The sequence below is a fragment of the Argiope bruennichi genome, chromosome 11 (assembly GCF_947563725.1).
Source record: "Argiope bruennichi chromosome 11, qqArgBrue1.1, whole genome shotgun sequence".
Lineage (NCBI taxonomy): Eukaryota > Metazoa > Arthropoda > Arachnida > Araneae > Araneidae > Argiope > Argiope bruennichi.
In genome coordinates, this window is record NC_079161.1 from 72,938,322 (window position 1) to 72,953,332 (window position 15,011).

General features: G+C 25.6%; 1 protein-coding gene across 2 annotated transcripts in view; it reads right to left on the minus strand.

The window, feature by feature from the left end:
• LOC129957157 (uncharacterized) overlaps positions 1-15,011 on the minus strand; it is a 40,454-nt gene that overhangs the window by 3,649 nt on the left and 21,794 nt on the right. For both annotated transcript variants that reach the window (XM_056069334.1, XM_056069333.1), the window contains 6 exons: positions 14,727-14,807; positions 12,037-12,101; positions 9,056-11,040; positions 6,778-6,963; positions 4,528-4,695; positions 2,964-3,041 (listed from right to left, as the gene is read on the minus strand). In XM_056069334.1, coding sequence (XP_055925309.1) covers positions 2,964-3,041; positions 4,528-4,695; positions 6,778-6,963; positions 9,056-11,040; positions 12,037-12,101; positions 14,727-14,807 — 2,563 coding nt within the window. The remainder of the gene's footprint in view (positions 1-2,963; positions 3,042-4,527; positions 4,696-6,777; positions 6,964-9,055; positions 11,041-12,036; positions 12,102-14,726; positions 14,808-15,011) is intronic.

Sequence of the window (15,011 nt, forward strand, 5' to 3'; positions counted from 1 at the left end):
TATATATATATATATATATATATATATATATATATATATATATATATATATATATATATATATATATATATATATATATATATATGAAATAAAATATCATTACAATATACATAAATAATTAATACAATAAAATCCTGTAACTAATACTATGAAAAATATTGTTGTAAAATAAGTAGAAAAATATGTTACAAAAATTTCTTGAAAAATTGTAGGGAAATAAAACTGGTGTCACTGGAAAGCTAATTCTTTTAAGTTTTAAATGGGGTGACAAATTTTATGTAATAATGCACTCTAAAATTATCAAGAGGGCATATTGGTTAATTTTTTCTAAAAAACCATTTGTAAATACCCAAGAAATAATTATTCACCAAATTTGGTAACTCTGAGTTCAATGATCTGCCTAAAATGTATTTTTGAATATAAGTTTTATTTTTTTAAATCATGAATGTTGCAATTTACAGATAATACGTTAAAAATACTATTAGGTTAAAATAGTGATTGAACTCACTTCTCTATCACATATAGCTAACATCTTTATATATTTTTGTCTTTCCAAACAATAATTACAAAGTCTTGCAGCAGAATATAATTACAACTTCCACATCAATTACATTATTATTCTACATCAATTTTACAGAATTTCAAAAACCTCCCAATATAACCTTCCAAACATATATCATTTAAAAAAAATCTTCCAATCAATCATCACTCACTCATGCACGCTGAGATTAGCTAAGGGATCTCATGTTGAAAACTTTTAATTCTGGTACATAGATTAAAATTTAATGGACTTAATTTTTTTCTATCCTATTCAATTTCATTTCTTTTCTTCAATACTTTTTAACTCCTTGCATAAATACATAGAAATATTATTTTACTAGAAATCCCTTCGTAAAAAAAAAAAAAAATCCAATTCTAATTATAGCTATTGATTAATTCTTTCACTTTTAATTATAATTTTAAAAAATTACACAAGAAAAAAACAATAGCATTCATCTTGGGATCCTGAGTGACATTATCACTACGAAACGAGAACATTTCTGGTAAAATTTTTGAAAAAATAGAAATTCTTTTAAATGGTTATTAATAAATCTCATTATTTCCTTTAGATAAATTTAATGAACAGATTAAATAATAAAATTCAAATTTGATGGGAAATATCTACAGTGGTTACATGTGAAAAAAAAAGAATAAAATATTCATTTTTTATTAATTGGTGAGGGGGGGGGAGTCACCAGCAAAAACAAAAAAATAATTAAAATTCTTAAAAAAAATTATACAATCATTCAGAAAAATATTTTCATTCATTTTAAGCTTCAATGCTCTTCAGATAAACATACATAAGCAAGAAAAAAAAAATCATGACCATTGGCAATTCAACAGAATGCATGCCAGTTCAATGATTTCAAAGAAACTCTTACACAACAAGAAATCATTTAAAAAATAACACAAAATATGCACACACACAAAAGAAAAGATTTATAAATACATTGTAAATAAAAAATACAGCCACATCAACACTGTTTTCAATAATTTCAGAACTATTTAGAACCTTTAGGGCAGAATTTGAGATATATTAATTTTTTTAAAACTCTATATTACATTAAATGTAATTCATCAATTCTCCCTTTGACATCAGATGGCCTTATTAAGTATCAATTTTGATTTTATCTCAGAATAATTTTCTTTTATTAAATATACATTTTATTTCTGAATTCAAATTATTATTATTATTTTTGAGTCCAAAATTTAAATATCAAAATATGCAATTTCTTATAATTAAATTGGCAATTAATTTATTTCATTGAGGAATAATGTTCCTAAAGTGGATATTTTTGCATTTTGTCAGCAAATGTATTAACTATTGCAGTAGATTCTGCATTTTTGGTTCAATTACTCCCTTTCAAAAAAGAGCAGAAATTTATATAAATAAATGTGCATATTTCTTTTATTATCATCATCATCTTTGAAAAGGATTTACATAACAAATTTATTTGGTAAATATTCTATAAAAAGCTAACTATAAAGGATTGTGTTACTAGCTACTTGTTCTTGTCAGTCATTTTTGAAAAAAATCGAATTAAAAGTATTGTTAAGAATGAAAAAAGTTAAGTGCAGAAATTTAATTATATTAAAAAATAAACTTTTTTAATAAAACATGTGAAATGTGCAACAATTAAAACTCAGTAAGGCAGACTATTAGAATTAAAACTATCAAATTTGAAATTATAAATAAATAAAAACAAACCTACAAGGTAAATATGTTAATTTCAGATTTTTTATTTTGAAATTTAAATTAATAAAGAATTAAACATAATTTTGAAGTTTTTGTTTATAAATTAACAGAAAAATTATCACACAAATTTTTTCACTATTTTAAAATTAAAAAAAAAAAAACAGTTTTTATTATTTATATAAATATTTAACTGCATTTTCTCTTCCACTGTCAAAAGCAAAGAACATATCTTAATGAGCTTGACTTTTATTATATCAATTTATATCCAAATTCTGTACTTAAAATCCTCTAACACAACAAGAAATATTTTATATAAGCTCAAAGATTATAAGTGCTAAACTAACTTATTTTATAAGCATGCTTTAATTCTTGCTAATTGTACAATATATCATGCCCTATAATGCATGCATTAGAAATAGGGCCTGTGTAAGACTACTAAAAAATGCAAAATAAATGTAAATCACAATTTCCCCAAAGTCCGAAATTATTTTCTTTAGGCAAACATGAATAACCAAATTATGAGTCAAAAAATCAATTAGAACTAAATAAGATCAATAATTTTGTCGAGCAAGACAGTCATTAAAGATATTAAGTAAAATATTCATTTCATATAACTGAATCTCATATTTAATTCAATATATACATAAAGATATAATTTTATATAAAAGCAGAAAACAATATATATTTAAAAATTTATTTTAATATATAAACTGACAAATCTCACTACCTTGATGAAGAGCCGAGTTGGTAAAAAATTGTAGTAGTTCTTCATAAGGACTTACATTGCAAAAACTGAAAATGTCCACTGCATAAAATAAAAATGTCAAATAAATTAGATGCTCAGCAATTAGATAAAATCATAACTTTGATATCAAACCAAATCAATTTGAATTGACGATAAACAAGTCATAAAAAACTAAAAATTATTTTGTTTTAAGATTTATTTATTAAAGTATTCTAGTCTAATAATACATTTAGATAATGCTAAAAGGCATAATAATATACAAAAATGTTATTATGAAATTACAAAATTTAACTTACTCATTAAAGAAAAATTTACATTGGACAAAAAGTTAAAAATAATAGTATCTAGATAAACAAATACAATGATTACAAATTAGTTATAATGAACATTAATATATATTATTTATATAAAAAAATATTTACATGAAACTGAGAATAATGTTTAGTACAAAAACAATAAAATGATATACACCTAAATATTGCATCAAAACAACTTCTATGACTATGAACATTTTGTAAACAATTTTTATTTATCTCGATTTTTTAAAATTATTATTTGTGAGAGGAAGCAAATATATCAGAGAATTCTACTACTAAGCTGACTGGAAATTTAAGTACCACATACACATTGTTAAGCGAACATTTTGGCTATCAGTTGAGAATTATATCTTGTTTTATTTATTTGACTAATTAAATTATACATTACTACGTATATATTAACAATTTTTTTGAAAGCAAAATAAAATAAGGTCGCTTTAATGAAATTCTTAGATACACTTCAAAACAATTAAAATTACTGTCAAACAAAGTATAAGTATTATGCTAAATTTTCATTATGTTTTATTTCAATTTTATTTCCTTTGTTTATTTGTGCTTTAATAGCAAATAACATAGCAAAATATAAAATGACCAATTTTACAATAAATATCAATATTTCTAATAAATCAGAAGATGATTTAGAAAGAATGAAAAGACAAACCATCATAGCTTTTATCCATATGACGGTATAAGATCCACATTATCTACAAGTAATTATTGTAAATGAGATTGTAAGTGGTCACCTGTTGGTAATTACATAAAATGATTAAAAGTAGCTGATTTTTTCTTTGCATGGAAATATAATTATTTATTAATGAAAATTAATTAAGTGTACTCATTTAATTGTCATGAAACTTTCAATAAAATTTTTCTTATATTTAATAATAATCATAAATAAAACTTTAAGAAAAATCTATTCTTATTGTTTGGATTTCTATGACACAAAAGCAATTTAATTCATTTTAGTTTAAACAAACTACAAATGGTAAATCATATTGACAATTATAATTTATATAATGAAAACAAAACACTACACAACTATTCAATTTTTATAAAGATACATTAAATTTATAGATATACCTAAAGCAGAAGCAATAAATAATGCTACTAATATAGAATAATTATAGATATTAATTTATACAAGCACAATATGCAAATTTATGAATAACTTAAATAATTTTTAATTTACAATGTTAAGCACTAAATGAAATAAAAATTACTTCACTTACCATTCAAATTACAGAATAAATCAAACCCATGTTCATTGAAACACTTTGAAAAATGCAGCAAATTGGGTAATATATATTCATATCTAAAATGCATCTTCCAATTCCAAGTTTCTCTTGAAACAAAAATAACTAAGGGTTTTTCCAGCATCCATAAGTTTTCACATAAACCTATATAAAAAGACAGAGAAATATGAATTCTGTGAAAGCAATAAAATGTTAAAAAGTATTTTCAGAGAAGAGAATTCACCTCAAAAGTATTCACTTCATGCTAACTAACTATTTCCAGGTATATGATGAATATTTCATCTGTCATATGAAATTTTTTGACTAATATTACTTTTTTTAATAAAATGGTTTCAATAAAGCTATTTCCAACATCATTTAATGGTTACACATTTGGTTTTCCACCCTTTAAAAAAAAGGATTTATAGAACTGCAATAACCTTTGCAGCACCAGCATATAATATAACAAAACAAAAATATGGAACTTCAGAAATTACAAAATGCTGGATCATCAAATACTTTTAATCTGTTAAGAAATGATATGAAATAAGACGAATATACTTGTATAACAAAAATATCAGTCACTGATGCTAGAAATGTTTTTTAATTATTATTTATATTTTTATGGGTATTGATACAATTTGTATTCAAGAAAATCTGTTTAAATTATGTACCTGACAATACTGATGGCTCCAAAGAGGGGGGGGGGATCCACAAACAAAATGTTTTTGAGTAAAACAAGTAAAAAAAAGTGACTGACTGATATGTTCGAGGAGTGTTATTTTAATGATGCAATATGTAAGTATACAAAATGTGATATCCATGCAGTCATTAAGAAACGATGCAATAAGTACATTTTTAAAAAACTGAGAAATGGCCTTTGTTTTTATTAACTGATCAGAAAATCAATCAGTTAGACTAGATTAGATTTATTATTACTATTTATTTATTATTTAGATAAGGTTTGGTCCTAATTCAACCAGATAATTGGTGAATGCATTATGAATAGAATGGAATGCAGGATTGTCAATATATTATACCTGAAATCTTTACCAATAGGGCCTCGAAAGGGATATTATGATCCACCAGATATATTATGATTCGTATTTATATATGTTCAATGAGAATAAACAATATTTCGCAGCTGATATATTATTTAGGCCTCCCCAAGGTTCAAAGATGTTCTACATTCAATCAATATATCAACTTATAATTTTTTCATTTTTAAAAATAAATCTCCTTTTTTTTAAAAAAAAAATAAAATTTTAAAGGGAGCATAAACCTTCACAATTCTAGATTTAAGAAAGTTGAAAAATAAAAATTATGGTCATATATACAACATAATTACACCTTATAGTGTAATATTCTTTTGAATTGTTTTATAATAGTCTTGAACTGATAATATAATTAAACAAATCATTTAAATATTAGATTTTTCAAACTGTCAACCATTCACAATATTGAAGAATTTCAATTTTAGATGTATAAGATAATTCTTAATCTGAAGATTCAAAATGAGGCTAGTTTTGCTTTCTTTTATAATAGTAATTTTTAAAATTCGGGCCTAGATTTATTTGAAACTGAAGCAAAGTAAAATTCAATTTAGTCAAAAATCTGAATTTTAAAAAAATGAGCCTAAAAGTGAATATAGTAAGAAAAAATAAACAACAAAGAAAAACAGTAGTAAAGATTACTTTTAATATGCAGTTATTTTAATAAACAACAGAAATTAATAAACTACAATTTTAATAAATTATGTTTTTTAATAAACAAATTCATAATCTAGGTCTCTGAATACATATTGCATAATAAAAATTCAAAATAAGTAGCACAATTCATATCTAAATGTGTTCATTTTTTTAATAAAAGGGAGAAAAAATGGATTAATTTACTTCATGGTCACATAGTCCTTAAAAGAATTCAACAAAGGAGAGTTTTTAAAATTTATCAACTTATCATCATGGTGACACATAGTGCAAAGACAATTAATTAATAAAATATTTTTATTTTATTTATTTATTTTGCAATTTTTGGGTTTGAATTTGAATGTATAAAAATATATTAAAAATACAGATCATATTTTAGCATAATATTAATATTAAATTCAAGGAACAAAAATTAAATTAAAAATGGAAAAAATGGTAAAGTTCCATTGAACTTAGAAAATAATTAAGCATTTTATAAAATATCATCAGCATTATAAGCATATCAGTTATAATAATTCAGAACTGATGGATAGGTATTTACCTTTCGTACACCTTGAAACAATTTCAGAGGTCAAAAACTCTATTGCCTCATGGGGATCTGTTACCAAAGGGTCAGGAAAATAAGCAGATTTTAATTTAAGGGTTCGTATCCAAAGGTCTGAATCCATTAACAATGGTTTTTCTTCCATTCCATAAAAGATAGAATTCAGCAACATAGTTTCTTCCACTAAAATAAATAAACTAAATTTAATACTATCAGATATAAAAACAGAAATAAATGGATAAATAATAAATAAGTAAAATAACTCTACAAGTCATGCGAATCCAATTAACTCTACACACAAACTTTGTTTTCAAGACTGAATTCCAAAAGTTACCCATAGATATTTAAACCTAGAAGATATAATCAAACAAAGCTGATTCAATAATTTAAAAATGTGAATCAATTATACTCATAAAAAGTAAGTAGAAATAAACTAACAACACTGCAAAATAACTCTAAAAAAAAACACATGACAAAATCTATTTTGCACAATTACATTGTGCCATGTTTTTGAATTTCATAATAAAAAATATGATTAATAAATTGAACAAACAGTTAACCAATTCCACACCATTTTGTAACTTTCCAGTAAAAATATTTAAAAATTAAATATGAAGATAAGGAAATCCATACTGAAAAAAAAAATACACAATTGTCTATTAATATCCTACAATATCAAATTTTTTCACGGATTTTATCACACTTATATGATATGAAAGTTGTCCATCAGGATCCATTGAAGAAAAACTATACAGACGTCTCCTTACTAAATTTTTAATTCAAAAACCTTTAAGACTGCATTAATCCCTTTCAAATGATACTTTCAAATAAACAATGCCACAATAAATCTAGGTGGCTCCTTTTTTTTCCCCCTGTGACTGTACATTTATATATTGTTCTGTTTTATGTTGCTGCCAAATATATTTATTTCACTTAAAATTTGATTTTAAATCCAGAAAACTTCAACTAAACCAATAACTTGTTGCCAATTAAAAATATGCTTATAAAATACATAAGAATAATAAAGGAAATCATTCAGTGATGGAATTCTTTGTAATACCAAGAGTGAATAATACCGAGAATGCTACCATAATTTTTGAAATATTTAAGAGAATTTTCAATCGATCCAATAAAAAAAATTAATGAACTTCAATAAAAAACAAACATAAAAAATGATAATATATTTATATACATCCAATCATACACAAAGTACTAGAATTTAAAAATGGATGGAAAATGTTCAGCTCCGTTGTTCAAACAGGCTGTATGCAATGAACATAAATTTTTATTAAATCAAAACTTCATCGAAATTATATTTTAAAAAGAAATTTGTATAACATGAAAAACACTTGAATATTCTTGCTTTGGTTATCAATAATGGAAGAAAGACTGTTGATTAGATATTTAAAAGACAATGAAAGCAATTTGAATTTCATTATAAAAAAAGCGAAAAAACTTTTGTAAAAAATAAAAACATTCTGAAAATTTTATTAAAAATGGATAGGATTTTGTACAGAACCTAAATTAATATAACTAAAAAATTAATTTCCTGAATTTTTAAATGTTACAAAAAATTTATTCTTCTTAAGAAGATAATATTATTTGTAAGAGTTATTGCTAAGTTAATTATCTTAATTTTTATGAATTCAATTAACTGATGTGCATATTCCCACCTGCTAAATTTTATTTGGGCCAAATTTCATATCTATTATTCATATAGCATTCTCATTACATAACGTATTTATTCTTTTATACCATTCATAGATTATTTTGAGCACTTCTGCAATTCACAGTGCTTTTATCTCCAACAGGAAAAAAAGAATTCAAGTATTTAGAACTGTTGGAAACAGCATGTATACTGCAGCATGATAAACCATTTATAAATGACAAACTAATTTGTTATTAACACTCCATAAGTCACTTTTTTCTTTTTTTTCAAATGGATGTGATTGCGCTGCATCTATCTAATACATTAGTATATATCATTAACATTAGTAAATCATAAAGCTTTTCAATAGAATAATATAGATATGTAAACACAATACATTTTTTCCCAAAAAACAAACTAGGAAGATAGTAAAAAAGAATTTTGTCTCAGACAGAGAATCATCTAATTACTGAAAAAAACAGAATTAACCACCAATCTGTCGGAAAAGGTGTGACTAATGGAATGTTAATTAGTGCAGAGAAACTAATAATAAAGAAAATCACATTTGGACACAAATTTGAGTAGATATTTATAAAAATCTTATCAGAGTGATATCTAGATAATTACCTGAAAAAGTATTATGCAAGTTAAATGGATCTCTCCAGACTGCAGCAAGTATGTTAATTAAATATGGTGCTAACGGATGTCCCAATCTCAGCAGTTCACAGCACAAAAAGAGAACTTCCCACCTATCATTGTAGCATTTGCACATCTCCATAAACACTCTACACAAAGAAGCCAAACCATTCAGTGGCATTTTTTTCTTTGAAATTATCACATTATGAATTATGTTTAAAACGTTCTTTCCCAATCCATTCAAGTGAGGCAATGACTTCTTTTCCATTTCAACAACAGCGCGAACAATACAGCTTTCAGAGTATGGTAAATACACATATAAATCTTGATTATGAACGTAAGTAAACAAACTTTCATGTTGCGCTCTATCATGATAAAGATAATCCACTATCAGAAAAATTAAAGATGGCATGTCTAATTTTTTGGGGTCTGAAAAATAATCAATTAAGGATTGCACATGCTGTGTTAAACACGCATCAGAGATTGGACCAGTATCAATATTTCCTAGCATAAAGAAAAGAGGATTTGTACCTTCCCTATATTTATTGAATTCTGAATTTTTTATTGTACATAATTCCATTGCAAGTTTTTCACAATGTTCTGTCATGAATACAATCAATTTCGGTAAAGAAATATGATTTATGTCTTGATGAGATTTTGCATAACATAATTCGATATTTTCTCTTGTGTTTAAAGATACTTGCTGATCTAATTCAGGATATTTAAGCTTTTTTCGCATTTGCCTTCTTATTTTTTTCAATCTTTTTTTTCTTTTCCATTTAGGAGGCAACAGACCGCTTTTTTTATATATGGAAGATGTATTATTACCACAATTATGAAGCTTCAGATAATTTTCTTTCCAATTTGCATTAGAAGATCCAGTGTTTTCTCTTTCGTTTAAGGATATTTGCTGATTTTGATCAAGAACTTCAGATAGTTGTTTCATTTCATTTGAACTGCAAGGATCAGTATGAAATGCATTTATAGAAACAGGAGTTACAAAGGATTTTCTTTTTAAAATTCTTTCTTTTCTTGTTTTCTTCCTTTTTTTCTTTTTAGAAAGTAATATATCTTTTGAGGTTAATGTGGAAGAGGCAATATCACCACACTCAGGAAGTTTTTGACCATTTTCTTTACAATTTAAGTTATATGATTCAGTGTTCATTTTTTTAATTGGTAATACACATTGTTCTTGTACAGGTATATCAAATTCATTTTGGGTTTTATTTGCATTGCACAACTGAGTTTTAATTACAGAGGCATTCAGAGAGTTTTCTTCTACAACTTCCTCAGCATCATTATTTTTTGTGTTAAATTTATTCAAAGAAGCATCGGCTTTAACCACAACTCCTTCGGCAGATGTCTCAGCATCAACTGGAATCATTTCAGGTGAATTCAGATATTTCATTATACTTTCAAATATAGCTTTTTCAACATCCTCATTTTCCATCTCAAATTTATTTAGTGAAGTATTAGAATTAACTGAATTCCTTTCTTTAGAATTTTCAGCATTCATTACTTTTATTTCAGATGTATTCAGAGAAGAATTAGCTTCCACTGAGCTTCGATATACAAAGTCCTCAGCATCGTTACTTATTATATGAGATTTATTGAAACTAGCTCTAATTTTAATTGAGTTGTCATCTACAGATTCCTCAACATCACGAGTATTTATAAAATTAAAAATGCTATTTGGTAAAGACTGAGTTTCATTCTTCGATTGAGAAAAGGGACAGCTTTCTTGTACGGCATTACACAATTCATTAAGTTCAACAGTTGATCTGTTGCGTGAAGATTCCTGGACAACTGATGTGATGCTTTTTGATTCAACATGCTCAGCAACATTTTGGTTTTTTACTGAATTAAAAGTGCTTTCGGTGATGGGAGAATTCTGTGATCTGCTGGAAGTTGAAGACATAAATTTTACAGACTGGGTGATATTTTCTTTTTCCTTCCCAACAGCAGCAGACATATTCCTTGAATTTAGAAAAAGGATACACAGTCAGAAAGTTATTGGAATCATTATTTATAGAAATTTATGGAAAATAGAGTAAATATTTTCCTTCAGTTTTAGGATCTTGAACATAATTTTAAAAAATCAATATAAAGCAAAATTTCTAGAAATTGCAACACACAGTTTATCAACAAATATTTTGCATTCTGTTCTAAGCTTATAGATACAATTTATAATTAAATTCTACTGATAACTCCAATATGATTAGATTATTTTTTTATAATGGATAGTTTTATAAAAAACAATATCTCAAAAATTCTTTAAAAAATACAGATTTTTCTGGGGGGGGGGCTTTTTTTCTGTTCTGTATTGTGTTGATTGAAATTCTTTCACTTGTCAAACAAAATTTATTCTCTTTGTTTAATTTTGTTGAAGATCCCCTTAACACATTTGCATGATATAGGCACTGCCAAAGCTTTGTTATTAAGCAGAAATTGCAAGATTACACTGGCACAATGGAAAATGATGCAAACATGTAAGCATAAGCTAAAACCTGTTGAAATAGTGCACATGCAGTAAGGTCACAAATCAAGAAGCCAGGGTCAGTCCATTCGATTGATCTAAAAATAGAAAAGGAGTGACCGAAAATCCATTCTTAGCGGTCTGAGATACCGTGCCTCCCCAGTTACGGGTTAAGTCAGCATCTTTGATATTTAAAAAAGTCATGCACAATTTATGAATTTCCAAATTATTGCATTATCTTCAAATAATATCAACAGCAATTGCTTCACACATGTTGCTTTATACAGATCAATTCTTCTTTGACAACTAAATAGTCAAAATAAGCAGAAGCAAATAATTTCAAAAGCAGAAAGAAATTGAAATTAAAGATAAAAGTTGAAAGATATATACTATAGTATGAAAATCAAACTAGAGCCTCTGAAGAATAATTTAAAATACCTGCTTATTGCAAAAAAATTAAAATAAAAAAAGTAGAATATATTCAAGAAATACATACAATTCTTCTTCATTCTTTTCTTCAGGACATTCCGGTGGATGGATTTTCATCCTTAAAAGTTTATTCTACAAATCAGGAGGAAAAAAAAATCAAGAAAAAATAAATATTTATTCAAAATATTATTGAACATTTCCAAATTGAATAAATTTGTATGTGTCTGAGTGTATATAATTATGATATTAGTAAAGTGCTTTTTGGTAAAGAAGGAATGTATATGAAAGCTGGAGGCTAATTGTAATAATATTTTGAAAAAATATTTCTATTTAAAAAAATATTTCTATTTAAAAAAATATTTCTATTTTAAAAACATTAATCAGCCTTTACAACTTGTACTCAGGATTGCCACTCAAAACTGGGAAAAATTATTCCTTGTGTTTTTCCTGTATGTATAGTCAAGATACGAAAAAATGCAAAAATAGCATATAATATGGCATAATCGCAATGAATGATATCAAGTGATGTATAATGAAAAAAAAAAAAAAAAAAAAAAAACATGGTAAAATTATCTAAACAATCAACATAAAAGTCAATCTTTAACAGAATTGCACTTGAAATAAAGAAATGAAAGATTGTTATCTCTCACAGATAAGAAAGTTAAGTATTACACCCATTCTTTGATGCCAGAATTGATCAGCCATTTTATTTTCATACTAGAAAGAAGGCATATTCTAAATGTTAATGCTTACAGCACTCTGATTAGACAACTTTCTTATTTCCAGTGGAAGCAATATAAAAGAAGTATCCACATATTTCAGCAAATAAGATATATTCTTTTTGTCCACAGATGCAAATATTCACTTCGATTTAGAATATCCAAAATGAAGAGGAATATTTTACTATTTCTTTTTAATATATCTATGCAGAGATATGTACCAAATATCGAATAATAGCTGCATTTATAATACTATTTTTTTAAGGCTTCGATTGTAGCTAACTCATACACATCTGAAATTTTTGAAGCCCATTCAGATTTCTTTTTATACTTTCTCATTTTGAAGCTAGAAAATAAATAGATGGAATCCTTTAGATTTATAATTTGTTCTGTAATCACTTTCATTTCCTTTGTTACTCTCTCCAATTCGTGATGCAATTATGTACTTTGGTTTGGCACGTTTTAATATAATTGGATAATATCTGCTTGATATATATTTATATGTGTGTTTCCTTTCCACTCCATCATCTCGTCATAAATAATAACATATTTTTACTTTCCTTCAATTAGCAATTGTTTACTAATTACTTTAACAAGAATATAGTAATTGGCTTGGCATCAATTAAAGCAGGAAGTCTAACTAACAAGAGGGAAATGCATGCTACAACATGCCCACTGTACGGTTTTTGGACATTTATATTGATTCATAAATTAATATTGCATTTATTAAAAAATACTTAAATTGCATTTATATTCTGACATATAGACAAAATTAAAAAAATTAAAAACTTTGCGAGATCAATTAATTTATCTCAAATCAAAATTTATAAAATCTTTTTTTCAATTAACAAGTTAAAATGGAATACATTCAATACAATTTCTGACAACCTGTTTCGTCAGGGCACTAACTGTGCTTATTAATAGGTTTAGTCATAAAACACAATTTTAATATAATTTCAAAAATCACTACATAAAATGCATATTACACCTTATCCCTAATGCAACTAAACTCTACTGTCTTTACCTATAATAAAGTGATTATGCTGCATTTATTGAAACAAGTTACAGCACCCCTAGTGAAATAAAGAAGTTACAAAAATAACTACAAAATAAAGAAAATCAACCAAAAAGCCCATGAGATTAAAATTATGAATGTCCCACATCTTGAAAAAGGATTGTTCATTTTAAAATTTAAAAAATGTATTACATGGTATTATTATACAATTTTTCTGAATTAAGCAGTGGCAAAGTGAATTTTAAGCAATGAAGAAAGCAAACAAAAATCACAATAATAAAAATAAATCTGAAGCATGTATTTGGTAGTATGGGATCTAAAGATACAATTTATTAATTTTAGGTTAAAACCCTCTTCTTCTTCTTCTTTTTTTTTTCATGTTATAAAAAGTTCATCTCATATCAAAGTTTTAATCTCAAATATTACTGCCTCTACAGATAACTCTACGAAACTTTATCCTGTTTTTATTATGGTATAACCTTCACTTTTCTAATTAGATTTTTTGAGCAATCTTCTTCACTTTTGCAACTTCCAAATTTTTCCACTATAGGTGCCACTATAAGTAAACATTCCTTCCCTGGCTTCATAAGATGACATTTTGAATGAAAAGAGCTTAAAAGGATTTCATTACTCACCTTGTGTATACGGATATTGCAAATATTCCTATCTAAATAAAATATGGCAAAGCAATTTGCATATTTTTATAACTGAATGCAGGAACCAGAAGCAAATATTAAAAAGTTGAAAACAAAATAAGCAATCACAAACTTCACAATGAAGATAGGGAAAATTTTATATCTTTTTGCCTTCCCTCAGTTCTTAAACTTACATTAATATATATTCTCATTAAATTCCATTATGATATGATAGAAAGTTCTCTAGCTCCCGTTATTTGCGTAAATTTTGAAAATCATAAAATATTCATTGAATAATGCATTGGTTAATTATTTTTAGCCAAGAATTTCAAACTCAAAAAGGATTTTACAAAAAGGATTTCTGAAATTTATTTTTATCTTTCTTTACCTTAAGCATCTGCACTTGTAATTTCAAAGTCGAAATTTCTCTTTCATCTGCTTCAATCTTCTTCTTTAACTGATTAATGTCCTGAAATTAAAATATTGTAGTTGTAGAAGATAACCTTTAAGTCTCTGAAATAAAAGAGCAATATTTAAGAGGGAGGAAGGAAAAATTTTTTAAAATAAGGAATTGTAAAGAAAAATTAGAATTAAAACAATTTCGTAATTCATACAATATATAAATACAGTTTCACTCTTATTTTGCATATTTTAAGGAAATAGAGGAATTATA